The sequence below is a fragment of the Oncorhynchus nerka genome, linkage group LG27, assembly GCF_034236695.1.
Source record: "Oncorhynchus nerka isolate Pitt River linkage group LG27, Oner_Uvic_2.0, whole genome shotgun sequence".
In the NCBI taxonomy this organism is placed as follows: Eukaryota; Metazoa; Chordata; class Actinopteri; order Salmoniformes; family Salmonidae; genus Oncorhynchus; species Oncorhynchus nerka.
The window spans coordinates 5,520,364-5,541,400 of NC_088422.1; the positions used below are offsets into that span (position 1 = coordinate 5,520,364).

The window sequence follows — 21,037 nt, forward strand, 5'->3', positions numbered from 1 at the left end:
CACCTCTCCCTCCCTCCATCTCTCCCACCTCATCTCTCCCTCCCATCTCACCTATCCCTCCCCCTCCCTCCCTCCCACCTCATCTCTCCCTCCCATCTCACCTATCCCTCCCTCCCACCTCATCTCTCCCTCCCCATCTCACCTATCCCTCAATCTCTCACCTCTCCTCCCACCTCTTCTCTCTCTCACCTCTCCATCTCCTCCCACCTCCCCTCTCTCTCTCACCTCTCCCTCCCACCTCCTCTCTCTCTCTCACCTCTCCCTCCATCTCTCTCTACTCTCTCTCTCTCTCTCACCTATCCCTCCCTCCCTCCCATCTCACCTATCCCTCCCTCCCTCCCACATCACCTCTTTCTCCCTCCCACCTCTTCTCTCTCTCCTACCTTCTCCTCCCTCCCTCCCCCGCCCCCCACCTCACCTCTCCCTCCCTCCCGCCTCACCCCTCCCTTCCCTTCCACTTCCTCTCTCCCACCGCCTCTCTATCACCTCTCCCTCCCCACCTCACCTCACCTCACCTCTCCCTCTCGCCTCACCCCTCCCTCTCCCTCCCTCCCTCCCACCTCCTCTCTCTCTCCCACCGCCTCTCTCTCACCTCTCCCTCCCTCCCACCTCCTCTCTCTCCCACCTCCCTCTCTCTCTCTCACCTCTCCTCCCACCTCCTCTCTCTCTCACCTCTCCCTCCCACCTCCTCTCTCGCACCTCCCCTCTCTCTCTCACCTCTCCCTCCCACCTCCTCTCTCTCCACCTCCCCTCTCTCTCTCACCTCTCCCTCCCACCTCCTCTCTCTCGCACCTCCCCTCTCTCTCTCACCTCTCCCTCCCACCTCCTCTCTCTCTCGCACCTCCCCTCTCTCTCTCACCTCTCCTCCCTCCACCTCCTCTCTCTCCCACCTCCCCTCTCTCTCACCTCTCCCTCCCACCTCATCTCTCCTCCCATCTCACATATCCCTCTCTCTCTCCTCTCCCTCCCACCTCCTCTCTCTCCACCTCCCACCTCCTCTCTCTCTCACCTCTCCCTCCCACCTCCCCTCTCTCTCACCTCTCTCTCTCACCTCTCCCTCCCTCCCACCTCATCTCTCCCTCCCATCTCACCTATCCCTCCCTCCCTCCCTCCCCACCTCATCTCTCCCTCCCATCTCACATATCCCTCTCTCTCTCACCTCTCCCTCCCACCTCCTCTCTCTCTCACCTCTCCCTCCCACCTCCTCTCTCTCCCACCTCCCCTCTCTCTCTCACCTCTCCCTCCCACCTCCCTCTCTCTCCCACCTCCCTCTCTCTCTCTCCTCTCCTCCCCCTCCTCTCTCTCACCTCTCCCTCCCTCCCTCTCTCCCACCTCATCTCTCCCTCCCATCTCACCTATCCCTCCCTCCCTCCTCCCACCTCATCTCTCCCTCCCATCTCACCTATCCCTCTCTCTCTCACCTCTCCCTCCCACCCTCCTCTCTCTCACCTCCTCTCTCTCTCACCTCTCCCTCCCACCTCCTCTCTCTCTCATCTCTCTCTCTCACCTCTCCCTCCCTCCATCTCTCCCACCTCATCTCTCCCTCCCATCTCACCTATCCCTGAATGATGACAGGCCCTACTGCCTGTAAACACACAGTCCAGTTCATAGTGAATGATAACAGGCCCTACTGCTGTAACACACAGTCCAGTTCATAGTGAATGATGACAGGCCCTACTGCTGTAACACACAGTCCAGTTCATAGTGAATGATGACAAGCCCTACTGCCTGTAAACACACAGTCCAGTTCATAGTGAATGATGACAGGCCCTACTGCCTGTAACACACAGTCCAGTTCATAGTGAATGATGACAGGCCCTACTGCCTGTAAACACACAGTCCAGTTCATAGTGAATGATGACAGGCCCTACTGCCTGTAAACACACAGTCCAGTTCATAGTGAATGATGACAGGCCCTACTGCTGTAACACACAGTCCAGTTCATAGTGAATGATGACAGGCTCTACTGCTGTAACACACAGTCCAGTTCATAGTGAATGATGACAGGCCCTACTGCCTGTAAACACACAGTCCAGTTCATAGTGAATGATGACAGGCCCTACTGCCTGTAAACACACAGTCCAGTTCATAGTGAATGATGACAGGCCCTACTGCCTGTAAACACACAGTCCAGTTCATAGTGAATGATGACAGGCCCTACTGCCTGTAAACACACAGTCCAGTTCATAGTGAATGATGACAGGCCCTACTGCCTGTAAACACACAGTCCAGTTCATAGTGAATGATGACAGGCCCTACTGCTGTAACACACAGTCCAGTTCATAGTGAATGATGACAGGCCCTACTGCCTGTAAACACACAGTCCAGTTCATAGTGAATGATGACAGGCCCTACTGCCTGTTAACACACAGTCCAGTTCATAGTGAATGATGACAGGCCCTACTGCCTGTAAACACACAGTCCAGTTCATAGTGAATGATGACAGGCCCTACTGCCTGTTAACACACAGTCCAGTTCATAGTGAATGATGACAGGCCCTACTGCCTGTAAACACATAGTCCAGTTCATAGTGAATGTTGGCAGGCCCATGTGGCAAATGGCTTATTTGCATATAAGCCTACTGTAGCTCTGATTGGCTGTGCCTCACTGGTCTGCATAGACTCCGGTCCTGGACGAGACAGATGTTTTTACTTGGTTTTATTGCCTGCGGTGTCAATTAATTGTCCAAACAGAAGGCCGCTCTCCCATAATGTATCGCTATACAACATTCCCAAACATTCTAAGAATGTATGAAAATGTGAAAATGACCATTTTTAAGTGTTGTCAGAAAAAGTAAATAAAAAATAAATAAATAAATAAAAGGTGTCCTATTCGTCCTGGAGGTGTATATGAACAGATTTGAATAAGATTTCATGTTACTAAAATGCTGCCAGTTCCATTTTAACGAAAAACCATGATACCTTTTAGAATGTTTTGAAAATCTCTTAAAACACGACTCCTCTGTCGCCGAATGACTGATCTGCACAAAACTTGATACATCGGTATCTACGGACCAAACTCTCACAAATAAAGTTTTTCCAGGATAGCATCTCAAACAACATGGCCGCTTACCGACCAATAAATATTCACGTGGGCGTGGCACATAAATGCACATATGACTCCAACACAGATATTCGTACTGTATCAAAACTTTGTACAAATGTTCAAGTCACTGTCAAGACTAAGATCTAAGCACATTCAGATCGACCACAGGTGGCACCATAACCAGCACGTTTATAATTATTGGTCAGTTTGACTCAAGAGTGATGAAATTTTGGCGCACATGCTCAGGGATATGAGTCTCGATAACCCGTAAAGTATGGTTAAGTTTGGCTATATGGCTACGCTGTTGGACAGGAAAAGTCATCCATGCAAGCTCATTGGTGGCCATTTTGTTTGAGCTAGAATCCTGGAAAATATTGTGTTAGAAGATGTGCATCTATAGATGCTGTATACCAAATGTGGTGCCGGTCGGTCCCTTGTCCTGTAGAATAATACATTTTAAAGTAGTCAACATCATTAATAATCCAAAATACGTCAAAAAGTGTATTTCATGATCTGTTTTATGTTCAGTTCTGATATTTGGCAAGCGTGGCAAGGAGTACAGAAGTAGCTCATCCTAGGGTGATGTGCCCAATGTGTCCTGATGGTGCAAAGTTGGCCCACATCTTGAACCCTGGCAATGCTGCTTGCAGCTATATTTATTTATGTAATTTGTATTCAGAACAATGTTTGCCCAACAAATGTAAAGGAAGTCTCACCACAACATTGTAATTGATGGGTTGTATTGAAGGGAACTGGCCAGTAGCCTGACTCCATTCACCGTCATCTTGTTGTTTATGAACCTGAGGAAACATATTTCCATTCTCATTTCTCCATAGGACTGGAGGCAACCAATGAAAGCACATTGGAACAATGTAGAATATTTATGTTCCAGTACCGAATTTCTAAGTTCAAGTGTATAGTTAAATTTGTACCTCAAACTTTTAGAACTTTTGTGTTGTCCATCTTCTGAAACTATTGTTTTTTCACATTTGACAGCTTGGTTTACACGCATGGTCGTTTTAATTGTAGATACATTCTAGAATATGATTGACAGTTTGAAATTAATTGAATTTGTTTCTTCTTACCAGAGTTGATGTATTGATGTACTGGACCTTATGACATCAGCGAAATCTGCTGCATTATCGTCTGTCAACTCATTTTCATGCAACCTATGAATCAGGGATTCAATGCGAAGACAATTTCACATAAAACCTTCTTCAAGAATTCTCTCAGATCGTCTTTTCTCTACTCCACTTTGTTTTTTTTGTGTGATAATTTTAGTACTTTATTTTGTTCGCGTAGAGAAGAGTATTTTCTTACCAGAGACACTTGAGAACCGTGTTCTCTTTGAGTGCAGCAGCCAGACTTCTCCCTCCAATGAATGTTATTCCATTGGCGGCAAGGCTTTATGAGAAATCAATTAATGTTCATATTTCGTATTATTATTACTCAACACAATTACCTTTGACCAGACTGCTAGTACAGTACCATGAATGATTCAGGTAGACGTCTATCTTTGCTATTACCATACTAATACCATGTCAAATACGCATAGCTACAGTGAGGTCCAAAATTATTGGCACCCTTGATAAAGTTGAGCAAAGAAGAGCTCTTTGGCCCGCCCACTAGTGGTGGGTTTGGCGTTGAATTAAGGATGCATAAGCAGAAAAGAACCCCATACATACTGTAAAATATAATGGTGGATCTTTGATGTTATGGGGCTATTTAGCTTCCACTGGTTCTGGGGCCCTTTGCTAAAGTCAACGGCATCATTAACTTTACCCAGAGAAAAGTTTCCTCTGCCAAGATGCTTAAAATTGACCACAGCAAGACAATAACCCCGGTCACTAATCAAAATCCACAACAAAAAAAATAAAAATTTGGACCACAACATCAACATGTTGCAATGGCCATCTCAGTCTTCGTACTTGAACCCCATTTGAAAACCTGTGGTTTGAATTGAAGACGGCCAGTCCGTAAGCGCAGACAAAGAATATCAAAGATGTGGAAAGATTCTGTATGGAGGAATGTTCTAAGATCCCTTCCAATGTGATCAAACATTTTTAGAAAAAGGTTCAGGAGCGGGGATCACGTGACCCTTGGCTCCGCACAAGTAGTTTCCAATTCCTAATCTTACCTCCATTCCAAGTTCACACTCATTTAGCTTTAGTAAGAAAAAGTCATGGCGGCTACAAAAAGCGACACTACAGGTGACATTTTTACCCGGACTCGAGTATTAGCGACGGAAAAAGCCTCCAAGAAGAAGCTAGCTTCAGAAAAAACTAGCGCCATTAGCCAGGAGCAAGAGAACCCGCTCCCCCACGAGGCACAACGAATGCCAACCTCGCACTCTGTCGAAGACATCCTCTCTGAGTTGAGATCCCAACGTACAGAACTAAACACCAAATTAGATGCCATTAACTCTCAGCTCAGTGCGATAGGGGGCAAGGTGACAATCCTGGAAAACGCATTGCCTGACATCAACAACAAGATAACCATAAACGGGCGCCTGGGCGAGGCAGAGGGCGAATCCTATCCATGGAAAACTTATTGACAGATGCCATGGAAACAATAGCATATGCTAAAAGAAAATCGAGCATCTGGAAGAGAAAACAGAGGACCTGGAAAACAGGGGGCGAAGGAATAATTGTGTTCTATTCAATCTGGGCGAAAAAGAAGAGGGAAACATGCCACTGATCCGCTACCTGCAAGACAAACTTCCCGAGTGGCTCCACCTGCCCACCGACAGGCCCATAGAACTCGAGAGAGCTCACCGAGCACTGAGGCCCCCACCAGCAGCCAGACAACCACCGCGCCCAATCACCATACGTTTCCTGAGATTCACCGACAAGGAACGAGTCCTACAGGCGGCGAAAAACAACACCATCACAGTGGGAAACGCCAAACTCGCTTTACACCAGGACCTGTCAGCTGGAATACGCCGAAAGCGCCGAGAGTTTGACGAAGTGAAGAAATACTCCATTGACCGAGGCATCTTCAGGGGATTCAAATACCCAAACGAGCTCAGGATTCTTCACCAAGGAGCCTTGCGACACTTCAAAACTCGAAGAGGCAAAACGTTTTTTTGAAAGACAATCCTGGCCAATGAGAAACAGACCAATGACTAAATCACGATTAATGCCATTACTAAAGGAGGTAAGACGACATATAGCCGATATGGGGGGGAATAGATCCAACGGGATGTGTCGAGTTGTTTGGGAACTCGGCTGGGGTGTTCAGAGATTATTATTTTATGTACACCATTTATTTTCCTTTATGTGAACGCAGCTGTAATTACTATCCACTTTTACCCAGCGATGACTTGCACTAAAGTTCGATTACTGCTCGATGACGATGACTAATACCTTAAATCTATTGACAGGGAACTGCCATGGTCTAGGGCATGCAATAAAACGGAAAAAGATACTATGTGCTCTAAAAAAGGAAAAAGCAGACATTGCGCTATTACAAGAAACACACCTCTGTGATGCTGAACATGCCAAACTCCGCAGAGCTTGGGTGGGACAGGTGTATTTCTCATCTTTCAAATCAAACAATAGAGCCACACAGCCATACTTATCCATAAAAATTTTCCATTCATAATAGACAAAAACATATCTGATCCGGAGGGGAGATTTATTTTGATAACTGGGTCACTATATGGTCAACCAATTACTATATTAAACATATACGCCCCTAACACAGATACTCCTGCCTTCATGTCAAAAATTATAACACTGTTCAATGAGCATTGTGTCTCCTTTGGTGTGGTGGCCGGAGATTTTAATTGTACCCTTAACCCAACCCTAGACAAATCATCTCAAGTCCCCACCACAAATCCTAGATCTGCAAAGATGTTGAACTCTCTTACTAAAGAGATGGGGCTGATAGATATCTGGAGAGAGATAATAGCTCATCTATGGACTATACATACTACTCTAATGTCCATAACACCTACTCCCGTATAGATTACATTTTATCCCAAAGAGTTTCATAAATTCAGCCACTTGTACAATCGGACCCATAGCACTTTCAGATCACGCCTTTGTCCACCTCCGCTTTGACCTCTGCAAAAACATCCCGAGGTCAAAGAGCTGGAAATTCAACACCTCCATGCTATCAAATGACGAGTTCCATACATTAGTAACTACATGGATAGACAACTACACACAAGACAATAAAGATTCCCCTGTTTCTCCGGCCACAATGTGGGACGCTGCTAAAACCACACTAAGAGGTCATCTAATTGCATATGCTTCCTCTAAGAAAAAAGCAATGGAAGCACACAGGCTAGATCTTGAGAGGGAGCTGGAATGCTGTGAAAAAATACATAAACAATCCCTAGACAGCACTTCCTGGAGTCATCTTAAAGCAGCCAAAGCCAAACTGAATTTGGACTACACTCAGGAGATAAAAAAAGTTTTCTTTACTAAACAGAAATACCATGAGTATAGCAATAGGCCCAGTAGATTGCTTGCTTACCAATTAAAAAAAAGGAGCAGTCAGAGCGTACAATCATGGCTATCCGAACAGCAGAGGACGAGGTCACATATGACCCAAAAAGATCAATTTAACTTTTCATGATTTTTACTGCAAACTATATACCTCTGAGAGAAAACACACGGAGGCAGAACTCCACTCTTTCCTAGAGGGAATCTCGCTACCTAAACTATCAGAGACCGACCAGGAAGATCTCAACTCCCCCTTCACTCCTGAGGAGATCCTGGAGGCAATTACCTCCATGCCACCTAATAAGTCCCCAGGCCCAGATGGATTCCCCAGAGAGTTCTATAAAGCTTTTTGGCCCCAGCTCAGCCCTATCTTCATGCCAATGCTGGAGGATTTTTGCAAAACGGAGTTCTCCCAGACTCAATGCACACAGCTCGCATTACAGTGTTGCTAAAAAGGACAAGGACCCCCTATCCTGCTCGTCCTTCCGGCCCATAAGCTTGTTGGTTTCGACTATAAAATAATTACCAAATTGCTCGCCATAAGACTAAACACTCTTCTTCCCAAAATAATAAAAGCGGACCAAACTGGATTTATTAGAGACAGATACTCTTCTGATAACATTCGCCGTCTTTTTGATATTATTGATCAAGTAAACGCACAAAAGACCCTGTCCTGCTGGCTTCACTGGATGCTGAGAAGGCGTTTGACAGGATGGAGTGGAGCTTTCTGTTTTCAGTCTTAGAAAAGTTCAATATGGGCCCAAATTTTATTAAATGGATCAAATCACTATACTCTCATCCAAATGCCATGGTGACTACTAATGGACTGAACTCTGATAGATTCCCTCTGGAACGGGGCACAAGACAAGGGTGCTCGCTGTCCCCGCTGCTCTACTTGTTGGGGGCGGAGCCTCTGGCAGAGCTGATAAGGAGCAATCCAAGTATTATGGGTGTTTCTGCAGGTGGCCTGCAGCACAAGATTTCGCTTTACGCGGATGATGTCTTGCTCTACATATCCAACCCTGAGAAATCCCTCCCTCTCATTTTAGACACAATTGCCCAGTATGGCAAGTTCTCAGGTTATAAGATCAATTTTAACAAATCCACTGTCTGCCCTCTCAATATTACACTCACCAGCTCTATGAAGACACTTTGTCCTTTCCAATGGAAAACACAGGGGTTTCAATACCTCGGGATCTTCATAACACCAGATCTGAATAGCCTTTTTAAGGAAAATTATCTTCCACTCCTGGATCGAATCAAGAACGATCTCCAAACCTGGATCTCCCTCCCAATTAGCTTAGTAGGAAGAATTAATGTAATCCGTATGAACGTCCTCCCTAGACTGAACTACTAATTTCAGATGCTCCCATGCTATCTCCCAGTTTCCTTCTTCAAAACAACTAACCAAAGCATCACCAAATTTATATGGGGCAATAAAAAACCTAGGATCAAGTTTTCCACTTTATCAAAACCCGAATCTAAAGGTGACCTTGCCCTTCCCTCCCTTCAATTGTACTACTGGTCTGCCCAAATCCGCAACATGCTAACATGGATCACAAACAGACAAGAGTCAACGTGGATTCAGATAGAAGCCCAATCCTGTGGTTCATTGCCCTTAAGCTCAATTATATTCATTAATAACTTTAGTGAAGTGGGCAACATAGCGAAATCCTTTGTGATTTACAGCACCCTACTAGCGTGGAGGGACTGTAAGAAATACCTGGGCATTTCCTCCCAAATATGTTCTCACTCGCCTATAGTAGGCAACCCAGACTTGCCAAAAGCCTGAGGGATGCCAACTTTAATCTTTGGCATACTCTAGGAATCAGGACCTTTTCAGACCTATTTCATCAGAAAACCACTACACTGAAATCCTTTCAAGAGCTCTGCAGTGAATTCGATGTGCCAAGATCCTATTTTTAATATCTTCAAATTAGACATGTCATTTCCTCATTTACCTCCAAGAGGAGGTTTAGAACTCAGTTGAATGAAGTTGAAACCCTTCTTGTCACAGCACAATCCATTAAAGGCAAAATATCTTGCATCTATAGACTCCTTTCTGAGAAAGGAAGCTCCTCCTTTACTCCTTTGAAAATAATCTGGGAAAAGGACCTTGGTCTGACTATTAGTGATGAGTTATGGGCGGAGGGTTGCGAGAAGGTATACTGCTCCTCTACCAGTGTAAAAATGAAAGAATCTAATTACAAATTTTTGTACAAAATTTTATTATACTCCTTTGAGACTCCATAGAATGAAAACAGATATATCTCCTAACTGTAAAAGATGTACCTCTGAAAGTGGAACCTATATGCATGTATTTTGGAGCTGTAGGGAGATTGCCAGATTCTGGTAATCTGTACATACTGCTGCACAGAAAATACTAGAGGTACAGTTTGATATGACCCCATGTATCTATCTTCTTAATGCCCAGCAGGACTTTGTTCTTGATCCTGACAGAGAAAATTTGCTTATGACTATTACATACTTTGCTAAGAAATGTATTCTTCTATTGTGGGCCTCTAATACCCCTCCTACATTTAAAATGTGGATTGACCAGATTGTTGACTTCCTTCCTCTTGAAAAGCTCACTTATGACCTCCACAAGAGACAGCCCAAGTTTGATAGACTCTGGTCCCCACTATTCAACTATATTTCAAACTGGACAGAGTGAACGGGGTGACTAGGGAAATGCGCAGATACATTTTGTGTAAGGTACTGTAAAACCTAAAAACGAATTATTGGCCCATCGTCTCAGCGAATGCTTGAAATAGCTGATAAGAACCTTGATAGTGCTGCTGCAAGTGGTATGTTGTTTTGTTTGTGTGTGTGTTTTTATTTTAATTTAGTTTTTGAGTACGTGTGCGTATGTGTGTGCGTATGTGTGTGTGTATGTATATGTGCGTATGTATGTATGTATGTATGTATGTATGTATGTATGTATGTATGTATGTATGTATGTATGTATGTATGTATGTATGTATGTATGTATGTATGTATGTATGTATGTATGTATGTATATACAGGTACCAAGGAAAATATATAGATTAAGAAAAATAAATGCTTTTATTTGACTTTATCATTCATTTTAATTGTATTTTAATTTTCTCAAATGTATTATTATTTTTTTACTTTTTATTTTTTTAAAGCCTGTCACATCTGTGAATGTGGAATGTGTTTTGTTGGTTGATTGAAAAACAAGAACTTAATAAAACTTTAAATTGAAAAAAAAAAGAAAAAGGTTCAGTGCCATTACCCTCGTAAGTTGAGGTATTGAAAGGTATTGAAAGGTATTGAAAGGTATTGAAAGATATTGAAAGGTATTGAAAGATATTGAAAGGTATTGAAAGATATTGAAAGGTATTGAAAGATATTGAAAGGTATTGAAAGGTATTGAAAGGTATTGAAAGGTATTGAAAGATATTGAAAGGTATTGAAAGATATTGAAAGGTATTGAAAGATATTGAAAGATATTGAAAGGTATTGAAAGATATTGAAAGGTATTGAAAGGTATTGAAAGGTATTGAAAGATATTGAAAGATATTGAAAGGTATTGAAAGATATTGAAAGGTATTGAAAGATATTGAAAGGTATTGAAAGATATTGAAAGGTATTGAAAGATATTGAAAGATATTGATTATATGTCAATTATTTTTACCACTATCTTTTTTTAGTATTTTTTCATTACTTATTAAACAAAATATCTTTCCCTGAGATTATTATTATGAAATAATATAATTCCCCCCCCCCCCAAAAAAAAAATGAGCCTACAATATAGTATTTAGTATATATAGTATATATATAGTATTTGTATGATTTATTTTATACAGTGTTTTTTGCTCATCTTTATTTATTTATTTATTTATTTTTATTTCACCTTTATTTAACCAGGTAAGCAAGTTGAGAACAAGTTCTCATTTACAATTGCGAATTTATCAAGGGTGCCAGTGATTATGGACCTGACTGTATGTCTAAAACCCTTCACATTTTCACATGCTGCTTTAAAAAAGAACGGTTACATCAGGGGCCTATATTTATTGATCTTCTTAGTGATGAGAATTATTCTCTGAAAGTCATGCAGACACATAATATTCCGTACATTATGTTGATTAGCTGAAAAATGTCAATTGAAATCTATTAGACTTTTCATTCATTCATCTCAAACCATTTACAAACAGGATGGGATCCAAGTGAAAATGTTCATCTAACCTCACAGCTGACAAATTGGGATGGTTCCTTATGGCCTCTGCAAAGTGTTTAGCGCCTTCATCTCCAATTTTGTTACCCCACATGCTGTAGCCGAGAATAAAGGCACAAAAAAAAAACAGAAATATGCATCAACTCTTTTAAAATCCCATACAGTGCATTCGGAAAAGTATTCACACTTTGAATTTTTTGTTGTTGTAGTATTTCATTATTTTTTATATATTTTTTAAATATATTTTGCATCAATTAAAAAAAAAACTGTTTTTGCTTTGTTATTATGGGGTATTGGGTGTAGATTGAAGAGGGGAAAAAAACTATTGAATCCGTTTTAGAATAAGTCTGTAACGTAACAAAATGTGGAAAAAGTCAAGGGGTCTGAATACTTTCCGAAGGTACTGTGACTATGGGGTGAGCCCCTTATCAATAGAGAATCAACACTTAAGATGGAATCCGTACTTGGTGAAACTGCCACATCCTTTGGGATATTACAACAACAAAAATGCAATGATGTTTTACCACGTTGCCGGATACTCCTCTCCTCCATTTCAACTACCAAATAAAAACCAGAACAAAGGCGCTGTTTTATCTTATGTGGATTCCAGCTTTAACGATGGAATTGAGATTTTCACAATACTTTGTTAGAGCTGCAAATCAGCAGTTGAATCAATAACTGTTTTGTCAAAAAGTTGAGGGATGGGGCTGGAGAAATGTAAACACTCTGAAGTTCATAGAGCTATGGATACAAGGACATAACCATCAATGATATCAACATTATTGATATAACCATGGTGTGAGGCTGTGAAGTAATTGTTTACAATATCGCTTTGTTGAAAAAGCTTATATTTTGGGTTCTGATGGGGAAAGACAGTTGAACTAAACTCATGAGGCAGAGGAAGTTATATTCTTCAAGAATCAATAGGTAGGAATGTTTCGGAACTTCAAAAAGAATGTTGGTACAAAAATAATCTAATCTGCAAATCATTATTTATAACAATAATAAATGTCACCCCACATAGTAGATGGTTTTGCTCCTTTGAATTGCATTAGCCAAGTACCTCCCTCCTTCACCGGTAATTCTGTTGTTTCCACGTCTAAAAATAAACACTTTTTTTTTTTAAAGATAATTGTATCTGTGTAACATCATGGTGACACTTTTACAGTATGTTACATTGTTTATAGTTTATTTTACTTTTATTTAACAAGGCATGTCAGTTAAGAAAGAAATTCTTATTTACAATGACAGCCTACCCCGGCCAAATCCGGACGACGCTGGGCCAATTGTGAGCCACTCTATGGGACTCCCAATCACGGCCATTTGTAATATAGCCTGGAATCAAATCAGGGTCTGTAGTGACGCCTCTAGCACTGAGATGCAGTGTCTTAGACCACTGCACCCACCCGGGAGCCCAGTTTGAGTGCACAGTTTGAGAAGGCAACTTTAGAAGTTGCATTCTTGTATTAGCTTTATTCCAAAACTTAACAGGCAACATTTTTGTAGGTGCAAGAAAGCACTGTGCAAAGAGCCAAAAAAAACTATAAACCAATTTTTTTATCTTGCCGTTTGATTGAATTCAAACTTTTTGTCATCAATGTGCGTTTTGAAAGAGGCCACTGTTGATCTTTGAGCTCAATTTATCCTATTTCTACAATCACCTCCATAATTCCTTCATTGTTGAAGAAAAGTTTCAAATGAAATCAAACCGCGAGATTATAAAGAGGTTTACAGTATTTTTTTCCCTCTTTGCAAAGTGCTTTTGCACTTTGAAAACGACACCAACGTCTCTTATAATCTTAATTTACCAAGCGACACCAATACAATTTATGGTAGTTACAGTAATGGTAAGTCTTTGACATTATTAACAAACAAAAAATGATATACATACGCAAGCCGTCGGAAATGGGGGCACTCTTCAATAATCCTTGCAATGTGTTTTGCTCCAATGTCAGTGATATGATTGGTGAAAAGTCTGGTAAGAATTGTTTTTTTAAATACAAGCAAATTAGTTACAATCAAAATGATTATCTCATGAAATGTGAAAAGTCAGGGTCAATTGAATTGAGAATGGCCGATAAATTCTAATTTGATTCTAGAATTTGATTTCAAATTGTGAAAAGGATGCAGTTTTAAATGAAGGATTTATTTCCAGACAAAATTCTAGTTTCATGTCTCAGTTTAATTGATTTGAATGTAAAGGAATTCAATTCTACTTCCTTAAATTAAAATTCAATTCACATTCTGAATCCTGTGGAGTCAAATTTAAATGAATTAACTTGATTTTTTAAATTTATTGCGCACAACCCTTAAACATTTATGTAATTGTTCTACTGCAACATGTCTGTACTCACGTGAGTCCTTTTAACACTTTGTACTTCAGAAATTAAATCTGTGAATATAGCCACACCCTCATCTCGGATTTGATTGTCACAAAGCCTGCATAGCATAATTACAAACCGTTAGGAAGTAGCAAACTATTGGGGAGCAATTGTTGTCATGCTTGACCAATCCAGAACAGAATGGGTCAGCCAGAAATAGTTTTATAATATTTCTGAAGTGATTACTCATCTTTACCTTAAGGTGGTCAGGTTACTGAACAATGGTGTTAGCTGTTGAATGCCATAGTCTGAAATGTTGTTGTTATCCAGGTTTAAACAGTAGAATTCCTTTTGATACTGCAGTACAAAGGCGAGGCGCTCCACAGTCAACTGAGTCTATTTTACAGTATGTGAGCTTAATGACCTGAGCAGAGAAGCCTTTGGCAGCCAACTTGGCCAGCTTGTCACTCCTTGTTTCAAAGATGTACCTTAGCATCCATAGCATGTCGTGTGTCAGTCGCACTGCAATCCCATCATCGATTTTGTCCAGGGTACATTTCTGAAATTCAACTTCACATTATCTGAGAGAAAAGAAATGAGAAGCTCTTGTTTCTTTCTCAACAAAGGTTGAGACATTAAGGGCTCTTGAAGGTAATTGTTTCGTTTGGAAAGCAGACCGCACAAGAGATTGGTGTAATGATGGTGCTCGTTGGTCTGAGATCTGCTCTTAGTTTGAGGTTTTGATCCCCTTCTCCATGACGAACGAAGAATGTGCTGACTCTGCAACTGTGGAAAGAATTGCACAATGCCTCTTGTACTCATCTGTTCTTCCAGCACAAGATGGAGAGCAGTGAGGAAAGACTGGAGAGTGAGATGCATGAACTGAAATGTTGCAGTTTTTTCCATTGTCTGGCTGGTATTAAGATCCCCACCTTTAAGTCATTTTCTCCAATACCACAAGAGGATAAATGATCAAAGTTGAACACAAACTTTTCTTTCTCCATCCCGAGATGGGCCAACTTCGCAAAAGCTCTAAACTTCCAGCTGCCAGCCTCTGTGTATATGTTGAGATTTGAGCGGATAAAGAAAGCCCTGACCAGGACCATGAATATACTGGTTAGGGTCACACCACGATCCAAAGTTGTCAAGATCTCCACTGATTGACTGAAACTCTCAAAGACAATCCAGCAGAACAGAGGAATTAGGCAGAGGCTTTGGAGGAGGTGGTTAGAGTTTATTTGGACAGTAAGCAGCTTCTGATGCTCATTTCCTTTCAAATATTGGTCAGTGTACTTCTGCAACTGATCAATTGAGAAGCCTTTTAGGATTACCCTCTTTCGAACCAACATACTCAGGAATTTTGTGCCAGTTCGAGCTGTCACAACCTTCTGCGACCCATTGAGTAACTTCCCACTGTGTAGGCTCTTGATCAACACTAGTGGATGTGCTGTCTCCTCAGGTGAGGAGATCTCATAGTCGGTTCCCTGATCGAAATTACTGTTGATCTCATCATATCCATCAAATGTGAAGATCACCATCTCTGGGTTCTTAAGGATGTATTCAACAACGTTGTTTCTCATATCTCCATCTGGGCATGTGTAGTTATGCTTGAAGATGAGATCCCAAAGAGAAACCTTTTCCGACTCTTGGAATGCACTGAACTGTCTGCAGGAAAATGCGAAGAGGAACCTTGCCCCTGTGTCCAGTTCACCTTTGGACCAGAGACTCTGTGACTGTTGAAGCCAGTCCCAGCATCGCCCGTGATGAAAGTGACCTGTGCTTTATCATTAAAAACTCCTTTTGACTTAGTAGTTGATCCACACCTTCTATGTATCCTAATCTCTCGTTCTTGTCACTAAGCAGCTCCATTAAGGTGTCTGTGTACATCTGTTGCATTTGAACCTTCTCTCCCTGAGTGATAGTGGGAGGAAATATGTTTGTTGTTTCAGTTGGTGCTGTAGCTTCTCACAGAACTGACAGACTGGAAGACAAAAATGTATTTTTCGTATTTAAAAATACAGTACTCTGTAACATATGGACTGGTAACAACATACTCTATATTTTAACGAAGTAAATAAATACTATTTTCCACTATTGATTGGCTAAATACGGCACCAATATTAAAGAATATGAGTGCAAGGATATGATTGTATAATCAAGTAAGTGAACGACCTTGTAATTGAATCAAACCAAAAACACAGAATTCATACCCGCCTCCTCTCTCTGCAGTGAATCAGCAAGTTCATTCTGATCCATGTTCCTCAGGATGTTCACAGTGGCCCTGAAAGCCCCCTCATTGAGGCTCACAAGTATGTTTTTGACAACTTCAAGGACACTCTGATTGTGCAGATCGTCTGTGAAGTTTGAAGGGTATTTCTTGTTCAGTTGGGTCATGAATTGACCCCACTCATCCTCTGCCAACTTCTCTAAAGGATTTTTGAGTGCCTGGTACGAGACAAGACATATTGCATGTTTAATAGGAAACCCACCCCCCCAAAAAAGAAGCCTTTGGTGAACAAACACTCGCACTTGACTCCCCCCCTTTACAAGCTCGGACATTGCTAATAGCTACTTTACTGAGGGAAAATGTACTTAAATATGGTTGTCCCACCTAGCTGGGTAAGAGCATCTGCTAAATGACTAACACGTACATGCTATTTAAAAAAAAAGTTTTATCCAGCCAAGTCAGCTAATAACAACAAACTGGTCTAGGAACAGTGGGTTAACTGGTCTAGGAACAGTGGGTTAACTGGTCTAGGAACAGTGGGTTAACTGGTCTAGGAACAGTGGGTTAACTGATCTAGGAACAGTGGGTTAACTGGTCTAGGAACAGTGGGTTAACTGGCCCAGGAACAGTGGGTTAACTGGCCTAGGAACAGTGGGTTAACTGGTCTAGGAACAGTGGGTTAACTGGTCTAGGAACAGTGGGTTAACTAGTCTAGGAACAGTGGGTTAACTGGTCTGGGAACAGTGGGTTAACTGGTCTAGGAACAGTGGGTTAACTGGTCTAGGAACAGTGGGTTAACTGGTCTAGGAACAGTGGGTTAACTGGTCTAGGAACAGTGGGTTAACTGGTCTAGGAACAGTGGGTTAACTGGTCTAGGAACAGTGGGTTAACTGGTCTAGGAACAGTGGGTTAACTGGTCTAGGAACAGTGGGTTAACTGGCCTAGGAACAGTGGGTTAACTGGTCTAGGAACAGTGGGTTAACTGGTCTAGGAACAGTGGGTTAACTGGTCTAGGAAGTGGGTTAACTGGTCTAGGAACAGTGGGTTAACTGGTCTAGGAACAGTGGGTTAACTGGTCTAGGAACAGTGGGTTAACTGGTCTAGGAACAGTGGGTTAACTGGTCTAGGAACAGTGGGTTAACTGATCTAGGAACAGTGGGTTAACTGGTCTAGGAACAGTGGGTTAACTGGCCCGGGAACAGTGTGTTAACTGGCCTAGGAACAGTGGGTTAACTGGTCTAGGAACAGTGGGTTAACTGGTCTAGGAACAGTGGGTTAACTAGTCTAGGAACAGTGGGTTAACTGGTCTGGGAACAGTGGGTTAACTGGTCTAGGAACAGTGGGTTAACTGGTCTAGGAACAGTGGGTTAACTGGTCTAGGAACAGTGGGTTAACTGGTCTAGGAACAGTGGGTTAACTGGTCTAGGAACAGTGGGTTAACTGGTCTAGGAACAGTGGGTTAACTGGTCTAGGAACAGTGGGTTAACTGGTCTAGGAACAGTGGGTTAACTGGTCTAGGAAAAGTGGGTTAACTGGTCTAGGAACAGTGGGTTAACTGGTCTAGGAACAGTGGGTTAACTGGTCTAGGAACAGTGGGTTAACTGGTCTAGGAACAGTTGGTTAACTGGTCTAGGAACAGTTGGTTAACTGGTCTAGGAACAGTTGGTTAACTGGTCTAGGAACAGTGGGTTAACTGGTCTAGGAACCGTGGGTTAACTGGTCTAGGAACAGTGGGTTAACTGGTCTAGGAACAGTGGGTTAACTGGTCTAGGAACAGTGGGTTAACTGGTCTAGGAACAGTGGGTTAACTGGTCTAGGAACAGTGGGTTAACTGGTCTAGGAACAGTGGGTTAACTGATCTAGGAACAGTGGGTTAACTGGTCTAGGAACAGTGGGTTAACTGGCCCAGGAACAGTGGGTTAACTGGCCTAGGAACAGTGGGTTAACTGGTCTAGGAACAGTGGGTTAACTGGTCTAGGAACAGTGGGTTAACTGGTCTGGGAACAGTGGGTTAACTGGTCTGGGAACAGTGGGTTAACTGGTCTAGGAACAGTGGGTTAACTGGTCTAGGAACAGTGGGTTAACTGGTCTAGGAACAGTGGGTTAACTGGTCTAGGAACAGTGGGTTAACTGGTCTAGGAACAGTGGGTTAACTGGTCTAGGAACAGTGGGTTAACTGGTCTAGGAACAGTGGGTTAACTGGTCTAGGAACAGTGGGTTAACTGGCCTAGGAACAGTGGGTTAACTGGCCTAGGAACAGTGGGGTTAACTGGTCTAGGAACAGTGGGTTAACTGGTCTAGGAACAGTGGGTTAACTGGTCTAGGAACAGTGGGTTAACTGGTCTAGGAACAGTGGGTTAACTGGTCTAGGAACAGTGGGTTAACTGGTCTAGGAACAGTGGGTTAACTGGTCTAGGAACAGTGGGTTAACTGGTCTAGGAACAGTGGGTTAACTGGTCTAGGAACAGTGGGTTAACTGGTCTAGGAAAAGTGGGTTAACTGGTCTAGGAACAGTGGGTTAACTGGTCTAGGAACAGTGGGTTAACTGGTCTAGGAACAGTGGGTTAACTGGTCTAGGAACAGTTGGTTAACTGGTCTAGGAACAGTTGGTTAACTGGTCTAGGAACAGTGGGTTAACTGGTCTAGGAACCGTGGGTTAACTGGTCTAGGAACAGTGGGTTAACTGGTCTAGGAACAGTGGGTTAACTGGTCTAGGAACAGTGGGTTAACTGGTCTAGGAACAGTGGGTTAACTGGCCCAGGAACAGTGGGTTAACTGGCCTAGGAACAGTGGGTTAACTGGTCTAGGAACAGTGGGTTAACTGGTCTAGGAACAGTGGGTTAACTAGTCTAGGAACAGTGGGTTAACTGGTCTGGGAACAGTGGGTTAACTGGTCTAGGAACAGTGGGTTAACTGGTCTAGGAACAGTGGGTTAACTGGTCTAGGAACAGTGGGTTAACTGGTCTAGGAACAGTGGGTTAACTGGTCTAGGAACAGTGGGTTAACTGGTCTAGGAACAGTGGGTTAACTGGTCTAGGAACAGTGGGTTAACTGGTCTAGGAACAGTGGGTTAACTGGCCTAGGAACAGTGGGTTAACTGGTCTAGGAACAGTGGGTTAACTGGTCTAGGAACAGTGGGTTAACTGGTCTAGGAACAGTGGGTTAACTGGTCTAGGAACAGTGGGTTAACTGGTCTAGGAACAGTGGGTTAACTGGTCTAGGAACAGTGGGTTAACTGGTCTAGGAACAGTGGGTTAACTGGTCTAGGAACAGTGGGTTAACTGGTCTAGGAACAGTGGGTTAACTGGTCTAGGAACAGTGGGTTAACTGGTCTAGGAAAAGTGGGTTAACTGGTCTAGGAACAGTGGGTTAACTGGTCTAGGAACAGTGGGTTAACTGGTCTAGGAACAGTGGGTTAACTGGTCTAGGAACAGTTGGTTAACTGGTCTAGGAACAGTTGGTTAACTGGTCTAGGAACAGTGGGTTAACTGGTCTAGGAACCGTGGGTTAACTGGTCTAGGAACAGTGGGTTAACTGGTCTAGGAACAGTGGGTTAACTGGTCTAGGAACAGTGGGTTAACTGGTCTAGGAACAGTGGGTTAACTGGCCCAGGAACAGTGGGTTAACTGGCCTAGGAACAGTGGGTTAACTGGTCTAGGAACAGTGGGTTAACTGGTCTAGGAACAGTGGGTTAACTGGTCTAGGAACAGTGGGTTAACTGGTCTAGGAACAGTGGGTTAACTGGCCTAGGAACAGTGGGTTAACTGGTCTAGGAACAGTGGGTTAACTGGTCTAGGAACAGTGGGTTAACTGGTCTAGGAAGTGGGTTAACTGGTCTAGGAACAGTGGGTTAACTGGTCTAGGAACAGTGGGTTAACTGGTCTAGGAACAGTGGGTTAACTGGTCTAGGAACAGTGGGTTAACTGGTCTAGGAACAGTGGGTTAACTGGTCTAGGAACAGTGGGTTAACTGATCTAGGAACAGTGGGTTAACTGGTCTAGGAACAGTGGGTTAACTGGCCCAGGAACAGTGGGTTAACTGGCCTAGGAACAGTGGGTTAACTGGTCTAGGAACAGTGGGTTAACTGGTCTAGGAACAGTGGGTTAACTAGTCTAGGAACAGTGGGTTAACTCGTCTGGGAACAGTGGGTTAACTGGTCTAGGAACAGTGGGTTAACTGGTCTAGGAACAGTGGGTTAACTGGTCTAGGAACAGTGGGTTAACTGGTCTAGGAACAGTGGGTTAACTGGTCTAGGAACAGTGGGTTAACTGGTCTAGGAACAGTGGGTTAACTGGTCTAGGAACAGTGGGTTAACTGGTCTAGGAACAGTGGGTTAACTGGTCTAGGAACAGTGGGTTAACTGGTCTAGGAAAAGTGGGTTAACTGGTCTAGGAACAGTGGGTTAACTGGTCTAGGAACAGTGGGTTAACTGGTCTAGGAACAGTGGGTTAACTGGTCTAGGAACAGTTGGTTAACTGGTCTAGGAACAGTTGGTTAACTGGTCTAGGAACAGTTGGTTAACTGGTCTAGGAACAGTGGGTTAACTGGTCCAGGAACCGTGGGTTAACTGGTCTAGGAACAGTGGGTTAACTGGTCTAGGAACAGTGGGTTAACTGGTCTAGGAACAGTGGGTTAACTGGTCTAGGAACAGTGGGTTAACTGGTCTAGGAACAGTGGGTTAACTGGTCTAGGAACAGTGGGTTAACTGATCTAGGAACAGTGGGTTAACTGGTCTAGGAACAGTGGGTTAACTGGCCCAGGAACAGTGGGTTAACTGGCCTAGGAACAGTGGGTT

The 21,037-nt window shown here is 42.9% G+C and overlaps 1 protein-coding gene and 1 pseudogene across 1 annotated transcript; both read right to left on the reverse strand.

Annotated features, from left to right (window-relative positions):
• Positions 1-3,746: 3,746 nt before the first annotated feature.
• On the reverse strand, positions 3,747-14,036 carry LOC135565087 (nucleotide-binding oligomerization domain-containing protein 1-like). The gene is made up of 7 exons (XM_065011118.1): positions 14,029-14,036; positions 13,586-13,669; positions 12,710-12,793; positions 11,706-11,789; positions 4,366-4,449; positions 4,131-4,214; positions 3,747-3,845 (listed from the first exon to the last, which is right to left on the reverse strand). Exons 1-7 carry the CDS (start codon positions 14,034-14,036, stop codon positions 3,758-3,760), a joined length of 516 nt encoding a protein of 171 aa, XP_064867190.1. The 3' UTR covers positions 3,747-3,757.
• A 69-nt stretch (positions 14,037-14,105) lies between these two features.
• Positions 14,106-16,574, reverse strand: LOC135565088 (nucleotide-binding oligomerization domain-containing protein 1-like; annotated as a pseudogene).
• Between the last annotated feature and the right edge of the window lie 4,463 nt (positions 16,575-21,037).